The 19,302-nt window shown below is 51.2% G+C and overlaps 1 protein-coding gene across 2 annotated transcripts in view; it reads left to right on the top strand.

The window, feature by feature from the left end:
• Positions 1–18,426, top strand: part of NKAIN1 (sodium/potassium transporting ATPase interacting 1) — a 53,814-nt gene extending 35,388 nt beyond the window's left edge. Inside the window, exons 2-7 of one of the 2 annotated variants that reach the window (XM_049878551.1) lie at positions 12,084–12,221; positions 14,586–14,666; positions 16,331–16,528; positions 17,283–17,343; positions 17,987–18,068; positions 18,226–18,426. In XM_049878551.1, the coding sequence (XP_049734508.1) occupies positions 12,084–12,221; positions 14,586–14,666; positions 16,331–16,528; positions 17,283–17,343; positions 17,987–18,068; positions 18,226–18,235 (570 nt within the window). In that variant the 3' untranslated portion in view covers positions 18,236–18,426. Of the gene's footprint in view, positions 1–12,083; positions 12,222–12,347; positions 12,406–14,585; positions 14,667–16,314; positions 16,529–17,282; positions 17,344–17,986; positions 18,069–18,225 lie in introns of those variants that run through there. The other variant, XM_049878552.1, reaches the window with a different exon arrangement.
• Positions 18,427–19,302: the final 876 nt, after the last annotated feature.

Raw genomic sequence — 19,302 nt, 5'->3', positions numbered from 1 at the left:
TGGAGCCCTGATGGCGCAGTGGTTAAGAGCTCAGGCTGCTAACCAAAAGGCCACCAGCCTTCCACGAGCCACTCCTTGGAAACCCTATGGGACAGTTCTACTCTGTCCTGTGGACTGGCTATGAGTCAGAATTGACTTGACGGCACACAACAACAACGTCATTATTTTAATAGTAATAGCTAACATAGTAATAGCAATTATATACATTATCTCATTTAATTTTCCCAACAAATCCAGGAAGTGTGGAGATTATTGTTATCCCCATTTTGCAGATGGGGAGACCAAGGCTTATAGACGATAAAACCCAAGGTTACATAGCTGGTGAGTGGCAAAGCCAGGACCTAAACCCAAACAGCCTGACTCCAGAGCATGCCCTTTACCCTACTACCTTAAACTGCCTCTCATGGTTTTCCAAATGGTGGACAGGAGCCAGGTGGTGCTGGGGCCAGAGCCAGGTCGGATGCCTCTGCTCACTGGTGATGCCCCAGCACAAGGGCTAGGCATATCGGAGGTGGTGTTGATACAAGTCTTCTCAAGCTTCTAATCCACTACCCGCCAGACCCAGAAATCAGGGAGAGGAAAGGCCTGGTGGGAGGCAGGTGGCATAGTAGCCCCAGATCCAAGGAACAGGCTCTGCTGGCTCCTTCGGACTTTTCTGAACCTGTAATAGGGGCTTGCCCCAGAGGCATAAAACAAGAAACTCCGAGAGTGGAGATGGGGTGAAGGGTGGGGAATAAGGTCTGGGCTTGGCAATGATCTAGAAGACCCCTCCATTCTCTCAACATCACCATGAAACAGGCATCCTTGTCCCCATTCTACAGAGGAGGGAACTGAGTCCTAGAGAGTCACCGAGGCATCCATGGGTTTGGACCAGGTGGGGTGAGGGGGCCCTTTGATTTTTTTTTAGACTTCCCCTTGGTGGTGCCCTGGGCTGCTTGGCCCAGGGTTTATGCAAATTAATGTAGATATATGCTAATTAGACCACTATGGGGCAAGCATTTTTCTAATGGAGCTGCCACCTCTGAGGGATAGAGGGATAGATCTGTCCAGAAGGGGCCTGGGGAGCCCTGCAGCTGGGGAAGGATTGTGGATGGGTCAGTAGTCATCTAGCTGAGGTGGGGTGGATTGCCATGGGGACAGAGGCTGGCTCCACCGCTGCCTCCTGACAGGTCCAGGGCTGGCTAGGGCCGGCTGCTGACATGGTCCTGGGGCTCCCTGAACAGAGCAGCTCCAAGAACCAGGGCTTTGAACCGGTTCATTCTGGTTCTAACCCCTGCTGAGAATGTGCCCTTCCACCCCCAGATATACCAGATCAGAATCTGCATTTTAACAAGGTCTCTAGGTGATTTCTTATGTATAGTAAATTTTGAGAACCACTGTTCTACTAGTGGTTCTCAGAATTAGTGCCTAACCAGCAGCATTAGTTAGCATCACTTGGGAACTTGCTAGAGATGCAAATTTTAAGCAGATGTTCAAACCTGGGAACAAACTGGTTCCAAGCCCTGCCAAGAACAGGATAGCTCCAAGCTATGGTCTCTGAAGGCTAATTATCAGGAAGGTAGTGACCAGCTGCTCCCTAGGCCCAGCCGAGGCAGGAGGGTGTGAGGACAGACTTCTTGTCTAAGAGACAGATGGCAGCCTGGGGGGTTGGGGACATGGGGGCCTGTCCTGAGGAGAAGGGAGCAGGACTGGGGAGGAGAGTACCACCGCAGAGCAGAGGTGCTTTCCAACAGGGCTGCAAAGGGGGAGACCCCCAAATGTGGGGGTACACAAACAGGCTCAGAGCCACGTGCTTGGCCCACAAACAGATAGCGTTGAAGTCTCAGCTCGTCTGTGTCCTCTTGGGCAAATGCCTTCACTTGTCTGAGCCTCAGTTTCCTTCTCTCTCAGTGGAGGTAGGATTAAGAGATGTGACTTGAGTGTGTGGTTTAACACACAAGAAGTGTTTAATGAGTCTAAAATTCTGACCCATTAAGAAAACCAAAAACCAAACCAGTTGCCATTGAGTTGGTTCAGACTCATGGTGACCCCACGTGTGTCAGAGTAGAACTGTGTTCCATGGGATTTTCAGTAGCTGTGATCTTTCTGAAGTAAATCGCCAGGACTTTCTTCCAAGGTACCGCTGGGTGAACTCAAACCTCCAACCTTTTGACATCTCTGAGTTTAGCCATTTGCACCACCCAGGAACTCTTTGACTCATCGAGAGAGGTTATTAACCTCCTTCTGGGATTGTTTTGTTTTTTAATGGGATAGAACTTCCTCTTCCTGCCTTTCCTCTGGGCTGCGATAGATGTTAATGGTGTTTGCACTGAGGAGGGAAGACTCTCATCCCCATGAGGACAGGAACTGGGTCCGGTGTGTTCACAATGGAGTTCACAGAACAGTGTCTGGCACGGAAGAGGAGATTAATACATGTGAGCTGTGACGTCACTGCCCACAGGAGGTTGGGCTGGGTGACTCATGAGAGGCCCTTTGACCCAGAGCAGGTTCTGCCCCTTCCTCTCCCCTATGTCTGCAAGCATCTGGGGCGTGGGAAGAACAGTGGGTGTAGAGGCAAGGACTCAGATCCCCGCTCTCCCATTTCCTGTCTGTGCGACTTCAGGAAACTCAGGTGACCGCCTGAGCTTCCTCTGCAAAAGAGTGACCTTCATATCAAGGTGGCCACACTAGGATCATGGGGAAAGGGTGCCCCTGGCTGGCAGACCCTGGAGGAGGAAAGGTGACAGATCTTGGTATAGTCAGGCAGGGGGAGGCAGGTCTGTGATGACCCAGGCAGAACTGAGGATAGGCCAGACCAGGGACCACAGAACGTGTTCCTGGAGAAGGGCCGTTAAGCCCTCAGCAGAGGTCAGTGGGCCCCCGAGGTCGGTTCCCCTGCAGGCTGAAGCAACTGCAAGCCTACATAGTTATTGGGAGCTGCAGAGGCCCCATTGTGCAGATGAGAACACTGAGGCCCAGTATAGGAGAGACTTGCCTAGGGTCACACACTGTATAAGCGTTGGAGAAGGAGGGGACCTCAGACCCCCTGAGCTGCCCTAGTGCTCACTCATGTAGTCCCAACTATGAATCAAAAATTTTGAGCATTTTTTCTTAACTTTAAAAAAAAATCTAACTTTGTTGTTCCAAATTTTCAGAAATACAGAAATGTGTCTATTTAAAAGTCTCTCATCTTCGCATCCCCACTCCCCAGAGACAGCTTCTTATAATCGTTTGTCATGTGCTTCCCAGGCTCTTCATTCCACGCTTATAAACAGTCATACGCCCTCGGTGTCTTTGGGGCTTTTTTTTACACATATGGAATCGTACTGTTCTGCGGCTTGTTTTTTTCACTTAACAGAGACTCAGCCATTTTCCCATGTTAGTACCTGTGGATAATACATCATTCATTCATTCTTCCCATACAGTTATTCAGCAGCAACTGTATTCCAGCTCTCATGGCTCAGTGCTGGGCACAGAGGACAGTCTGACAAGATCCCAGCCCGAGACCTCAAATAATTCCCTACAGTGGGACCTGGGCTGGGACAGAGGGAGGCAGAAGACCCAGGGAAGCCATAGGAAGCGGGGAGGGAGAGAGAACTGTGTGTGTGTGTGTGTGTGTGTGGTGTGTGTGTCTGTATGTCTGTTGGTCACTGTGAGCAGTGGGTTGGGAACCTGGCAAAGCTGCCCCCATCATCAGCTCCCAGAGGATCTTGGTATCTGTCTCCACTCTTGAGTTCTCTGAGGCAGGAGCCATGGCAGCTTGTTCATCACCATATACCCTGCACCTGGCCCAGGGCTTGGCACATAGTAGGTGCTCAAGAAATATTTGTTCACTGAATTGAGTCCCTAGTAGGCCCATCTCCCCTGACCCTGCCAAAGACCACTGCCCCTTTTAATCTATACTTCGATGTTTATTTCAACTTGTGCTCAGCTCTGAGGGCATTCACCTCAGGTAGGACCCGAAGATGGGAGAAGAGCTCAGGAGGGGGAGAAGACTCTCCCCTCATACAAGTCACTGCCCCCCTCAGCTGTCTGTTGGTTTGCTCACCTCCTTAATGAGGGGGTTGGACCAGCTGATCTCCAGGGGCCCTTCTGGCTCTCCTGTCTGTGGCTCCGGTCCCACCGCCTCATTTCACGGATGAGGGGCTGAGTCGAGTTGAATTTTGTCAGCTGCCTCAGAAATCCATTGGGAAAGAGGGGCTTGGGTTTGAGGGTATAGAAAGGCTGCTACTGTATACTGAGCATGGACTGTGTGCAACACCAGGCCGAGGGTCCTACACACATAGTCTGAATCTTCAGCATGTGTTACCAGTGAGGAAACCGAGGCTCAGAGATGGGAAGTTACTTGTCCAAGGTCACACAAGTGAGTTAGTGATTCACTGGCCCCGGAGTTCTTCCTGCCTCATCCCTCTGTGAACTGAAGCCAAGAAGAGGTCTGGTACCAGGCTGGACTCAACCCTTCTCCAGATACTTCAGAGGCACCACCTTTGCCATTCCCCAGGCAGCCTGACTTCTGTGTCTAAGGTCCCACGGTGACATGGCTGGAATTTGGGCCAGGGAAGTAGTTGACTTGTAGAACTGACTGGCAAGGGCTTGGGTACAAGAGCCTTCTGATGGGTTCCATGGCCCTGAGCCCAGCCCCCTCCCCGCCCTCTCCACAGCCAGCTTCCTGGAGCTGGGGTGGTCCCATCTGCATTGTTCATCCCTTACCCCCCCCGCCCCCCACCTTGTGTTGGGCTCCTGGGGTTGGCGTCTAGACAGACAAGAGCATCCTACTGAGAACAGAGGCAGCCCTGACTCGGGGCTGAAGGTTCCCATGGCAACCGCATCCCCCTCAGCTGGCAGCTACCCGATAAATAAATAATAAGGGGTGGGGGCAGGGAGCTGAAGGCAGGGGGAGGGGTAGCAGGGGAGCCCCATGGAGGCCTCACTCTGGAGAGGAGAGGGGCTGGTTAGGCTGAAGTGGACTGGGGGGAGGAGGCAGGCATTGCAGTCAGCCAGGCGAGGATGAAGGTGGATGGAGAAAAGTGGCCAGGTGTGAGATTTAGAAGATCAAAGAGCCAGGGCTTGATGACAGACTGGTCATGGGGGTAAGGGAGCAGGGAGGAGACCAGGACCTAAAGTTTAGGTGTGGTTTTCTAGCTCATACAACAAGGTGGATGTGGGCCCAAAACATGGAAATCGACCAGGTTTGGGAGTATTGAGTTTATGACATCCAACTGGGTAGTTGGTTATACAGGGGCTTGAGGCTGAAGCATGAGCGAGCAAGTGGCCAGGTTTCCTAGGATGCATTTCCTGGGATGTGTGGAACATGAAGGGGCCAGGATGTGGCTTTGAGGGACTCTAATATTTAGGGCCCTGGGCTGCAGCCAAGGTTGAGCTGCACCAGAATCACAAGAGGGGCCAGGGAGGGCAGAGAATGAGTTTAGTTTTTAGCACCTGCAGTGTGCCGAGCACTGCTCTCGCCACGGGAAATACAGCAGTTAGCAGCGTAGGCAGGACTCCCTGCCCTCAAGGAGCCTGCCTTCTAATGCAGGAGACAGATGGGAAATACAGCATAGGTGGCACGTTAGTCAATGACGGAGGCCATGGAAAAAAGTTGAGTAGGGAGGGGAAGTCAGGGAGTGCTGCGGAGGAATAAAATTTTATATCAGGCTGACTCTCCTAATAACCCTATGAGGGAGTATCTCAGTCATCTAGTGCTGCTATAACAGAAATTCCACAAGTGGATGGCTTTAACAAACAGAAATTTATTCTCTAACAGTCTAGGAGGCTAGACGTCTGAGTTCAGGGCACTAGCTCCCGGGGAAGCCTTTCTCTCTCTGTTGGCCCTGGGGGAAGGTCCTTGTCATCAATCTTCCCTTGTGTCTAGGAGTTTCTTGGCTCAGGGACCTTGGGTCCAAAGGACATGCTTTGCTCCTGGTTCTTCTTTCTTGGTGGTATGAAGTCCTACTCCTCTCTGCTCGAGTCTCTCTTTTGTATCTCAAAAGAGATTGACTCAAGATACAGCCTAACCCTATAGATTGTGTCCTGCCTTATTAATATAACTGCCTCTAATCCTGCCTCATTCCTGCCTCATTAACATCATAGAAGTTAGGATTTATAACACATAGCATAATTCCATCAGATTGCAAAATGAAGGACAACCAGACAATACTGAGAATCATGGCCTAGCTAAGTTGACACACATTTTGGGGAGACACAATTCAATCCATAACAAGGAGGCACTGCGAATCATCCCCATTTTGTTGGCAAGGAAACTGAGGCACAGGGAGGTTAAATGACTTGTCCAGAGTTGTATAATAGCCAGTGGCACCAGGATTCTAACCCAGGCAGATGGAGTCTATTGCCCATTGGGCCATCCTGCCTCCAGAAGCTGAAGAAGACAGTGTTGCCAGCAGGGGAGAGAGCACCCGAGGTCAGGTGAGACAAGGAAATGAGGACTGAAACTTATCTGCTGGATTAGTGACTGGGAGGTCGCTGGTGACCTCACCAAGGACCGTTTCAGTGGCCGAGCAGAAAACCACATTATAGTGGGCAGAGTGAGTGGCAGGTGAAGTTCTGGAGACCTTTTACAGTTTTAGATGTGAGAGTGTTGAGAGAAGTAAAACATTAGCTGAAGGGGAATGAAGGGCTTTTTTTTTTTTTTTTTAAGTGGGAGACTCTTGTGGGTGTTTAGGGCCAGAAGAAAGGATCCCAGGAAGAGGGAGAAGTTGGGCTTATAGTAGAGAAGGGTTGGTAGATAGTGTGAGCTCCTGAGAAGACAGGAGGAAAGAGCGTCTTCCATGCTGGAGACCCGGGTTCAATTCCCAGCCAACGCGCCTTATATCTCATGTGCATCCACCACCCATCTGTCAGCAGAAGCTTGTTGTATGTTGCTAAGATGCTGAACAGATTTCAGCAAAGCTTCTAGACTAAGATGGACTAGGAAGAATGACCTGGCAATCTACTTTCAAAAAAATCAGCCAATGAAAACCCTGTGGATCACAACGGTTTGATCTAATTGTGCATGGGGTGGCTATGAGTTGGGGGCCTACTCAATGGCATTTAGCAACAGCAACAAATGTTTTGGGAGGGAGACTAGGTCATCAGTGGCTGGAGCGGGGGAGGATTGAGGACAATGAGAAGATCTGAAATAGCCATTAAGAGAGTGAGTTTCCCAAAGAAACCTGGTAGGATATTGGGGATCCTCTTGAAGTCAATAATTATGGGTTTATGGGGACTCAGTCCACCCCGTGAAGTGACTTTCTCCAGCAACACTTGGCTTCTTTGCAGGCACTGGGAAAACAAACAATTGGATTTATCCAGGTGTGGGTTTTCCTGACAGATGTGATGAAAAGGCAGAGGCACAAGGGAGTTTAGGCTCTGGACAAAGCTCAGGGCACTCCTGAAGTAAGGGGTCCTGGGATTCCAGCAGGGTGAGTTGGGATGTGAAGAAAGGAGAGGTCTGCAGAATGAGAAAAAGCAGAGGGGCGGAGGTGGGGAACCTGATGCCCAAGACTATAGCCATCATCATGAAGGATGCTGGCAAGTGAGCTGGGGTGGTCGGAGAGGGGCCTATCGAACTGAGGGTTTGGAGGCAGAGCAGCTACGGTTGATGACACAGCCCAGGAGATGGCCACCGATAAGGAGGAATAGAGGGGAAGGTCATGGTAGAGAAGGAGTTTTTGAGACCGGGAGGTCAAGGTGCCGGATGGGGTGGCTCCTTGATGTGGAAGTCAACCAGGATAATATAGGGGCCAAACCCATTTTCAAAGAGAGGCATGACCTGGAAGCCAGAGGATGCCGAGAGCAGCAGGGAAGAGGGTGGTATAACCACAGGGCCGAAGCCTCAGGGACACAGGGCTGTACAGTTCTGCAAGCAGCTTGGGACCCCAGGGAGCACCAGCCCCACCTTTGGGCCCTAGAAAAACGGGATGAGAGAAGAGAAACAGAGTCACTCAGGAAGGCTGCAAGGAAAGCCACTTCTTCGGGTGCAACATGCAAAGAATATTCTGTGTTTATCCTTATTTGTTAATTATCTGCAGAAGCCCTGAGATAGTTGACTTCGTTTTCTAACTGAAAATACCGATAACTTTGGAACTGAGGTTACGTATAAGACACTGAATCTCAATTTTTAAAAAAGATATATTTAAAACCTATCTCTGCACTCACCATTGGAGAGAGAGAGACAGCATTGTGCAGGCCTGGGTAGAGCATCGACTGCACTGGTTTGTCCCACCCATCTCCTCTACTAGACTCTGAGTTCCCAAAGGGCGGGGACCAGGACTTACTTACTGCTTCAGCATCCCAGGGCCAGCTCAGAGCCTGACACCAAACATTCTGTAAATGCATAAATGAGGACCTCTGGTGGGTGAGAGAATGTCAGATGTTGGACTGATGGATGGATAAATGGCAGTGGGTGGGGCGTGAATGAATCATTGGTCAATGGGAGCTGGAGGGATGGCTGGATGGCAGGATGGCTGCTCGATACCCTTAGCATCACACGGACAGCCTGTGCTCCATGTTCAGTGGAAGGAGAGATCCCTTTGGGCCAGAGCAGTCAGAGAGGCCCTCCTAGAAAAGGAGAGATTGAGCTGCACTGTGGAGACCAAGGAGTACTTGGAGAAAAGGAAAGGGAAAGGCAGGTGGGACGTCAAGTGTCGTTTCAGCTGCTTGGGGACAGGAGCTGACAGAGTAAGGGATTGAGCCAGATCCTAGCAGGCTTTCAGTGCCAAACTAAGGAGCTTAGATAAGCCTGCTATTAATTGAATGAAAAGAAATGAACCCATTGCCATTGAGTTGATTCTGACTCATAGCGACCCTATAGGACAGTATAACTGCCCCGTCTGGTTTCCAAGAAGGACCAGGTGGATTTGAGCTGCTGACCTTTTGGTTAGCAGCTGTAGCTCTTAACCACTATGCCACCAGGGTTTCCAATAATTAGCCTCCATTTACTAAGCCTAAGGATCCCTGGTGGCACAGTGGTTAAAGTGCTCAGCCGTTAACCAAAAGGTTTGCGGTTTGAACCACCAGCCAGCTACTCTGCAGGAGAAAAATATGGCAGTCTGCTTCCATGAAGAGTACAGCCTTGAAAACCCTATGGAACTCTTCTACTCTGTCCTATAGGGTTGCTATGAGTCAAAATCAACTTGACGAAAGTGAGTTTTGTTTTGTTTTTGTTTTTATTAAATCTAATTGTCTGCTAGTTTATGTGATGTCACCATAGTCTCACAACAACTTCTCAGGAAAGGGATAATCTTCCCTATTTATAGTCATTGAGCCCTGGTGCCACAGTGGTTAAGAGCTCAGCTGCTAACCAAAAAGTTGACAGTGCGAATCCACCAGCCGCTCCTTGGAAACCCTGTGGGGCAGTTCTACTCTGGCCTATAGGGTCGCTGTGAGTTGGAATCACCTGGACCGCAATGGGTTTATAGTCAAATAAGCTCAGAAAGGGAAAGTGACTTGCCCCAAGTCACACAACAGAGCTGGAATTTGAACTTGGGGTTTAAGTGACTCCAAAGTTTCCTTTTTAAAAAACTATCCACGCTGCTCAGCCTGTCAGTGAGGTCGTGGGGAACGGAGAAGGGTCTTGAGTGGGGCGGGGGAAGGTAGTGGTGATGTCATGTATTAGGTGTGCATATCTGGTGGGGTGCCCCCCCAGCTACACTGTGAACCTGAGCATCTCTGTCACAGTCTGCTTCTCCATCCTCTGATGGGGACCTCCTCCCCCAGATCAGGTGCCAACTGAGCAAGAGCATCAAGCTGGACCCCAGACCACCAGAGCTCCTGTGGCTTTAGGGTCAGGGTAGAAGGGGAAAGAACAGAAGTGAAGGAGGAGCCTTCAGGAGAGGGAGCAGTGCACAGAGACCTTGGCAGTGAGCCCTTAGCCAGCCTGGGGAGTTTCTCCCCCAGGGTCAGCAGGCCATTGCCATCAAAGCTGGAAGGGCCCTTGGAGATCATCTGGTCCAGTGCCCTCTATGTATGAAAGAGGAACCTGAGACCCAGAGGGAAGGTGGCCTGCTTAAAGTCACCAAGGAGCCAGTGGTAGACCTTATACTAGAACCCACACTTCTGACTCCTAGGCCAATGCCAACTGGGAAAGGTGGTACATCTGTGCCAAGATGGGACAGGTGGCAGAGAAAGGAAGAATGACTGCCTCGCTCTGCCACCAACCTGCTGTGTGACCTTGGGCAGGTCACTTCCCCTCTCTGAGCCTCATTTTCTCTTCAAAATAAGATAATGATCCTAACCCTGCCTTTCTGCCAAGGAATATCCAGTGAGAGGTGAACTTGGAAAGCTCTTTACAATCTGCAGAGGCCGAGGAGGAGAGTCACTAGCAAAAGACAGGCTGACGCCAGCTGGGTAGATGCCAGGATTGGGTTTGGCACCACCAGGCTCCCCTCACCCCCCTTGCCCAAGTCTGTAGCTTCCTTGGTCTCTGCCCAAGCTTTGCCATCTGTGCAGCAGCATCAGCTCTACCTCCTGCCTCCCTGCCGGGAAAAAGGCTTCTGGGACCTTCTGACTTCATCGGAACCTTCCCCCTCCTTCCCCAGCCAGACTTTCTTCTCTGTCCTTCTATTTTAGTCAGGATTCTTGTTTGGAAGTGACAGAAATCAGAAGTAAAAGTGGAGAGAACTAGCTTTAAGCATGGCGAGATCCAGGACCTAAAACAATGTCATAAAGACACTCCTCTAACTTGTTCACTCTTGCTCCCTCACTCTCTCTCTCTGTCCCTTAGTTGTGGCTTCCTCCTCAGGCAGGCTGCCCCCCTGAAGTGGCAAAGACAGCCACCAACAGCTTCAAGCTGACAGCATACCCATTCAGGTATCCCAGCAGTTAGAGAACATCTCTTTCCTGATTGCCCCAGCAGATATCTAGGGTGACTCTCAGGGCCAATATCTTTGATTATTTGGCGAGGCCAGGATTCCATGCCACCCCCAGAAACTAGAAACGGAGTCAGTCCCACCCCAGGCACGTGGACGGAGTGTGTGCGAGGTGGATCTCCTAAACAGAGGTGCATTTTGTCACCAGAAGACAGGGTGTTGAGCAGTCAAAAACAATGAGTATCCTTGGCACCTTTGTTCCTAAACGCGTCAGCTGAAAGTTTGTACCAATGGGCTGCTTGGAAGGGGTGTTGATTGACTCCCTTATCAGTCAGCTTGTGCTGCAGAACAAATCACTGCACAACTTAGTGGTTTAAAACAACCGTTTTATTTAGCTCATAATTCTGTGGGTCAGCTGGGAGAATCTTCTAGTCTGTGGCTGGTTTCTGAATGATCTAGGATTACCTCACTCCCATATCTGATGGTTGACTGGCTGTCAGCTGGGATGCCTTGGTTCTCTCTTCCATGCAGCCTCTCATCCTCCAGTAGGTTAGCTTGGCTTGTTCACAAAGTGGTCTCTGTGTTGTAAGTGAAGCAAGTGGGCAAGCTCCAATACACAAGCATTTTTCAAGCTTTCACTTGCATCGTCTTTACTGAAGTTCCATTAAGCAAAGCAAGTCACATGACCAAGCACAGAGTTAGCATAGAAGAGTACTTACTACCAAAGAGCATGGAAATGGGGAAACGAAGACTGAAGAATTTTGCAATCTACTGCAGCTCCCTCCTAGAAGGGGAGTGAAGAAAAGCCCTTTCTCTGTGACCCTTGGATCATGGAAAGAATTCATGGGCCAGGGCAACCTCCAGAAAAGGGTCCTTGGAAGAGGTGGCTTAGGTTCAGGGACTTCTCTGGGCCCTCCAGGGCCAGGACTCAGCTCTTGAGCTTGGGCTAGGAGAGTCTGGATCCTAACTCCACTGGCTGACAGCTGCATATGGAAGGTGCAAGAGCTTGAGCTGGTAGTGAGGAGGGCCTCCTTGGAGGAGAGGAAGGTGTTCTAAACCCTGGCTACAAATCTCTTTAGTCTGTCCCAAAGTGATGACCAGGACTTTGTACCACTCCCCCCACCCCAGGTTTGCCCCCACCTGCCAGCATCCCTTTGGTACTCAGAGGCTGGGATAGCTTTGGGACTTGGGTACAATCAGACCATGGCTCCTCATCACTGTGGTAACTGATGTTACCTGCTCCACAGGGTCAAGGAGGGGTCCCTGTGACCAAGACCTCAGCCTACTCTCTCCCCACAGGTGGCTGCACTGGAGCGGCAGATCTTTGACTTCCTGGGCTACCAGTGGGCCCCCATCCTAGCCAACTTCCTACACATCATGGCAGTCATCCTGGGCATCTTTGGCACAGTGCAGTACCGCTCCCGGTACCTCATTCTGGTACGGCTCACCGAATTCCTCCCTAAGCTGGCCTCTTCTCCTCATTCCTACCCACCCCGCCCTGCTCCTCTAGCCAGAACTGCCCCCGACCCCAGGCACCCAGACTCCTGCTCTGTCTTGGCTCCAGCCCAGCTGGTGGGGTGGATGCCCAAACCCCAATGCATCTTTGCTCAGCAGAGACAAGGTTGGTATTTTTCCTAAAGAATTTCCTAGGGAAACAATCCGGCTATTAACAAGATGTATAATTTAGTGAGTGCCTACCATGTGCCAGGCATGCTGCTAAGAGTTTTGTATGCTTTCTCATCTTTACAACAGCCCTGTGAGGTATGTCTTACCACTCCATTTTCCAGATGAGAAAACTGAGGCTCAGAAAGGCCATGAGGTTTCCTAAAGTCACACAGCCAGTAAGCGGCAGAGCCAGAATTAGAGCATCAGATCCAGAGGGAAAGCTCTTGCCACATCACCATGCTGCCCCAGTAAGCCAGGGTGAGAGGCGAACCAGTGATGAGCTTCATCTTTAGTTTCTCAGAAGCATATTCTTGTCAGCTGGTTACCATGATGGATTTGACCATTCAGGATGACTTAGTGTCTGTCCCTGCTGGCTAATGTTCATTGAGGATCTGGTCTAGAGTGGCTAGTGTGGCTTTGAGGTCAGTGTCTACCTGCACTCCAATCCCAGGAGTCAGATTTTGTCCCCAGCGCCCTCGCTTTTCTTCCTCACTCCAAGCCGTGGCACCCATGGTCTCTGTCAAGCTCCTGTTTTCAGCTAAAGTCACCTATGGCTCCTGTTATTCCTCAATGATCCTCTCTTGAGGGAAAAGGCATTTTGGGTAGATTTACTACGTAAATGTTTGACACCCATAATAACAATGACACCCAATGTCATGCTGTCACCAGAGCCCACTCATACTCATTCTAGGGCTTCCCCCCACCTCCCACAGGCCAAGCTCCAAGGGGCCAGGTGAACAGGGCCCTTCCAAAGCCCTGTCTCACCTAAGATAAGAGAACCCTTCTCTCTGGTTCGCAGGTAAGCCCTAGGCACCACTGTGAACATCACTGTCTGCCAGGTGACAGCCACTGGAGTCACAGGCACAGGACTTGAGTGGAAATAACCAGCCCCCGAAGCTACTCTGACCTCTTCCTCCCTAGCCCTTTGCCATGGGTGGGGTGCTCTCCTCCCCAGAACTGGCCACATCTGGGATGTGGGAGAACTGAAGGGCCATTCCCAGACCTTTCCGTCCCTGTCCTCTCCAGCCGACCAGATGGAAGGATTGCTGGGGCTGCAGCAACTGGCCTGGGTCACTCAGGTATAGTTTCTAGAGCAAGGAGGGGAGGGAAGGGAGTGACATAGTGAGAGCTTCCAGGGCCCAGGCTGTGACTTCCTTTCCATCTTTGTAGCCTCAGCATGGTCTGCTCACCCCAGCCTTTCTCCAGGCCCCACCCATTGCCCTGCCTCCACCTCCCTCATCCCTTATACCCAGGCTTTACCAGCCACAGCCATGTGTGAGATGATGCTGTACGTTTATACTCGGGCACCAGGCTGTGAGATAACTTCCTGTCTGTTTTAACCTGGAGCTCCCAGCATCCTTAAACTTCTGCTTCTACTTACCTTCTCCCAAAGGATCACAACCACTTCCAAGAATCAAGGCTTCTTCCTAGGCAGTGACGAGGTCTCCCATTCCTTCCTCCCCCTCTAGAAAATTTCTGTCCTCCGCCTCAGGCTTTCTGACATCCCACTTTCAGCCACCAGCTGTGGCCTAACATGCAACACTTTCCAAGGCACTTCGTATAGCTATTGAGCGACCCATCTATTCCTGGGTGTCTGCTGTGTGCTGAATAAGGCAGGCAAGGTCCTTGCCCTCTAACCATCTGGAACATGTTTCTGAAAGTGTCATCCACACCACAGTCCACTAGGGATGGTTTTAAAAACTCCCGTGCTCCATGCTAGAGATTCAAAAGCCGTAAGTCTGGCGGTGGGACCCAAGAATATGGATTTTTAACAAACTCCCCAGGTGATTCTGCTATGTTCTAGAGACTGGTGCTCCAGTGGGTAGTGTTCTCTGCAGGGTGAATAGCATTAGCCACCAGCTCTAAACACTTCCCAGTTGTGTGATCTTGGACAACCTAAACCTCTCTGGACTTCAGTGACTTATCTCTAAAGAAAGGACAGTGCCTACCTGGCAGGGCTGTTAGAAGGACTGAGTGGGTGTAAAAATGATTTGCAAACTATGAAGTGCAGTCTAAGTGAGGTCTTGTCATCATTCCCCTGCAAAAGTCTCCTCAGTCCTTGAGCTCCATCTCCATTGATGCACCCCATCCCCATTACCCCAGGCCCTACCCTGATCCCACCTCTGCTTTTCCCAGTATGCAGCCTGGCTGGTGCTCTGGGTTGGCTGGAATGCATTTATCATCTGTTTCTACCTGGAGGTTGGACAGCTGTCCCAGGTAAGCTTCAGACCTCTCGGTACCATAGGATAGAGCTTTCCATTCCCTACCCCAAGGGTTCCAAGTGTGCTGTGGGTTTGGGCATCACCTGTTGGAGAGGCTTCCCTCTACACACCCAATCTGTGCTCCCCAGCCCTGAGCCTAACATTTTGTTTCTGGCCTCCTGTTCATTTCTTTAAAACAAATGATGGAGCAGATAAGGCTGAAGAGAAGTTTGTGTGAAGATGGACCAGGGGTCCCAATTGACCACAAGCTCAGTGAAAACCAAGAGTATGTGGTGGCCCAGAAAGCTACCTTTAGTTCCCATTAATAGAGATAGAATGTTCAGAGCAAGGGATGCAAAGGTGCCACAGCACTTTTATTGCTTCGACCACAGAGAACTGGGTCCACTTCTGATCAATAGTTTGTGAAAGGGTAAGAGACTAATTAGCATTTGTTCAGGGAAAATTGAGCAGACTGTCGTATGGGAAGCCCTGGTGACACAGTGGTTAAGAGCTCGGCTGCTAACCAAAAAGGTCAGCAGTTCAAATCTACCAGCCACTCCTTGGAAACTCTATAGGGCAGTTCTATTCTGTCCTGCAGGTTTGCTATGAGTTGGAATCGACTCAAGGGCAACGAGTTTGGTTTTGTGTCATGGGGAAGGAACCATGGTGCACCGTGGTTAAGCACTGAGCTCCTAACCAAAAGATTGTTGGTGTGAACCCAGCAGTCGCTCCGCGGGCGAAAGATGTGGCAGTCTGCTTCTGTAAAGATCACAGCCTTGAAAAGGCTGTGGGGTGGTTCCACTCTGTCCTGTCCGGCTGCTATGAATCAAAGTCGACAGCGATGGGTTTGGTTTATACCACATGAAGAACTATTGAAGACAGAGAGAATTTAGCTTGGAGAAGAACAAGCCCAGGAGAGCTTTTCAGAGTTAAGGGAGGCAAAAATATGTGAGTAAGAGCATTGGCGTTGTAGTCTGACCCTGCTAGATTCAAATCCTAGCTCTAACATTTCCTTCCTGGGCAAGTGGCTTAACCTCTCTGAGCTTCTGTTTATTCATCTATCAAGTGGAGATAATTTCAACCCCAACTTTATGTGGTTGCTAAGAGGGTGAAATGATATCATACACTAAGTGGTTGGCAACTGATCAGCACACAGTGAATATTTGTTAGCTGAGTGAGTGAGTGAATTGATGAATAAATGGACACACACCCCTGGTTAAGAACTTTTGGTTTAAGTTAGCCGCATCTCCATTTAATAAATGGAGAGACCCAGGATCAAAGAAATGAGGTGTTTGCCCAGTGTCAAACGCAGGGAGAGCAGTAGAGAGGCGAAATGAGCCGTGAAAGGGCCTATACTGAAGATTACACCAGTGAGTGGGAAATTTGACCCTGTCACTGTTAATGCCCCATCCAGCCCTGAAATTCGGGGATCCCTGTAGGTTAGCGCCTGCCCCTTCCTTCCCAGCGATAGAAAAATGATGCCTACACGGTCATCGAGCGCCACCTACTGGCCAAATTTGGACTTACAGATGCAGACTTCCCTGCCCTTCACAATCAGGCCAGGCAAGAAGCCTGCTGTAACAGTCCAGGTGTGAAGTAGGCCTTACAGAGGGTCTCCCGAAACCTGGGGAGTATCCCTCTCTCCTCCTTGCTCAGTATCCCAGGCCCCTCTGCCCCCAGGACCGGGACTTCATCATGACCTTCAACACATCCCTGCACCGTTCCTGGTGGATGGAGAACGGTCCAGGCTGCCTGGTGACACCTGTCCTGAACTCCCGCCTGGCCATGGAGGACCACCATGTCATCTCCGTCACTGGCTGCCTGCTTGACTATCCCTACATTGAGGCACTCAGCAGTGCCCTGCAGATCTTCCTGGCAGTGAGTCCTCCTGTCCTGCTATCTCACACAAACACACCCCCCAGAGGTGGAAGCTCCCACTCCAGGCCCTTTGTCAAGCTCTGGTTAAGAAAGGGATGAATCTGGGCCTTCCAGCCCTCCTGTCCTGCCCAGGCCTGTGTCCATACCTTGTACCACCTCCCTTCACCCCTGCTGCAGTGCCCATGCAGGGAGTGAGGAGATGAAGGAATAGGATGATGCATCCAATAATGAGTCATTCCTGGGTTTGAATCTCCAGTACTCCTGAGGTGTGACCTTGGACAAGTCACTTGCCCTCTCCAAGTTTGTTTCCTTGTTTGGAAAGAGGAATGACAATACCCATCTCATATGAGTTTTCAGAATAAAATAAGGAAGTGCCTGTAAAATGTGAAAATGGTTCCAAAATAATAATAGTTCATGTTTCTAGAAGAGGTACCCTGGGCCAGCCCTGTTCTGGGCACTTTATACACATAATGCCACATAATCCTCTCAGCAACCCAATGCCATATTGCCCAAGTCCATCTGGAAAGCTGAGGCCCAAGAAGGTGAAGTAATTACCTGTCCAAATTTACACTCTCAGAACAGAGAATGGAACCAGGTATGTTTGACTTTAAGGTGCAGTCGTCTAACTTGAAGTTGTTAGGGGTTTGCCTTCATCCTGACACCCCGTCCCCCAGCCAGGTGGAAAGGACCTGGCAGGAGTCAAGGAGAGGCTTTCTTCTCCTTACCCCCCTTGACGTGCTGTCCCTCCCCCCAGCTGTTCGGCTTCGTGTTCGCCTGCTACGTGAGCAAAGTGTTCCTGGAGGAGGAGGACAGCTGTGAGTGTGGAGCCCCTAGGGAAATGGGGAGGCTTGGCAGCCCGCCACCTAGCGCCTTCAGCACCTTGGACAGGGGCCCGAACGGGCTGCGGCGGGAGGGACCCGTGGTTGGCCCAGGGGACCCTCTGTGGGGAGACCAAAGGTGGCAGGAGTGAGTGGAACTCTGCATAGCCAGCCCATTGTGGGCTAGGGCCCAACGTCCAGGGACCCCTTCCATGGCCCCAATACCGCCCCATATCCTCCCCACTTAGGCTCTGCCCGTCTGAGGGGCTCTGCAAACCCCACCTCTGCCTGGCCAGCCCCTTTCCAATCTCTCTCCACCCCGCCCCCAAGGGCCTTCTCCCTGATAAGCCCGTCCCGCCCTTCAGACTCCACCCTCTCAGGGCGTTGACCCACACGTGGTTCGGCTCCTCGGAGTCCCGGCCCTCATAGGCTCATCCCTCAGGATCTGGCCTCAAAGCCTCGCTTATAAGGCCCTGTTTGGGGTCTGGCCCTCAGAGCCACGCCACCCCTGGCTTCTCTGGCTTCTGTTCCAGGGGATAGGGGTCCTGCACCTTCTGTCTTCCCTATCAGGACCCAGATTCCTATACCTTACCTTCCCCCCAGACACACCCCTAATCATGCCCCACTTCCCCATCCGCAGTTGACTTCATCGGTGGCTTTGACTCCTACGGTTACCAGGCGCCCCAGAAGACGTCGCATTTACAACTGCAGCCTCTATACACGTGAGTCAACGGCTCCTAGCAGGGTAGGTGGGGGGCCTGGGATGTTAGTGTTGGGGGAAAGAAGCGGAGGGAGGAGGAGAGAAGGCAGTCGGGTCTCTCCGCCTCCGTACCTTTGGACTCTACTCCGTAACCCCCAACCCGCCTTTGTTTCCTCCAGGTCAGGGTAGCTTCTGCCCCGCGCCCTCCCCGGCGCCACGCCCTTGGCGGCTGGACTGACAGCGGACCGCTAGCTCGGGCCAAGATGGGCAGGCGCGTCCCCTGGCGGCTGGCGGAACGACTACAGCTTGAGCCGGCTCGACCTGGGTTTGCAGCCAGAGAAGCTGTCTTGGACTTGGACTTGGCTCTTTGCAGCCCGGACTTCAGGGGTGGGGCGGGGCGGGGGAGGGGTGTCGCGGGGTTTGTATTTTTTTATCACAGCCCCGGCGTGCTCTGGGGCCTTCCTCCCCCCTCCTCCTGCGTCTCCCTTTCACCCTTCACCCCACATCCTGCTTTCTGTCCAGAGACAAACAGCAGGAAAGACAGGCTCAGCACATACATTCACCAGCCCTGGGAAAAGACACCGTGAACTAAGAGCAGGAGTCCTAGGTTCTAACTGCAACTCCATCCCTGACTCTCTGTGTGACATCTGACAAAGCGTTTGTCCTCCCTGGGCCTCAGTTTTCCACCTTGAATAATTTAAATAATCCCTTAGCAGGTAGAACTCTGTCTGACCTTCTCATTTGGCTCTCAATTCCTTGGGCTAGGCTGGAATTATTCCCGTTTTGCATATGTGAAAACTGAGGTCTAGGGATGTGAAACAGTTGGCTTGAGGCCACACAGTTAGGCATTTGGTGGACCCAGGCCTTGAACACAGTGTACTTTGTGTTGTTTCAGACTCCAAACACCAGAGGATGGTCTCTGAATTCCATTTCCAACCCCCTTCTAGCTTGGACACTCTAGAACCCATGTAATCTCCAACACACACACACACACCACCAACACCACTTGCCAATGTCTCTCTTAAAGCAATATACCCGTTCTCTTTTTGGGAACCAGAAGGACGGAGCCCAAAGCCCTGAATTCAGCCTAACCCACAGGGAAGCCTTCTTAGACTCAGCCTCTGACCACCTTTGGCAAAGCTTTCAAGCTCTCTCCTCTAGTAAAGGGGAGGCCACAACCCAACTGCCCCACCCCCTTCAGGTCCCTGAGGCTGGATCGGCTGCATCTATGATCCCCTACCCTTCAGCAACACCAT

Source organism: Elephas maximus, chromosome 3 (genome assembly GCF_024166365.1).
Source record: "Elephas maximus indicus isolate mEleMax1 chromosome 3, mEleMax1 primary haplotype, whole genome shotgun sequence".
In the NCBI taxonomy this organism is placed as follows: domain Eukaryota; kingdom Metazoa; phylum Chordata; class Mammalia; order Proboscidea; family Elephantidae; genus Elephas; species Elephas maximus.
This window is presented reverse-complemented; position numbering and strand designations above follow the sequence as displayed.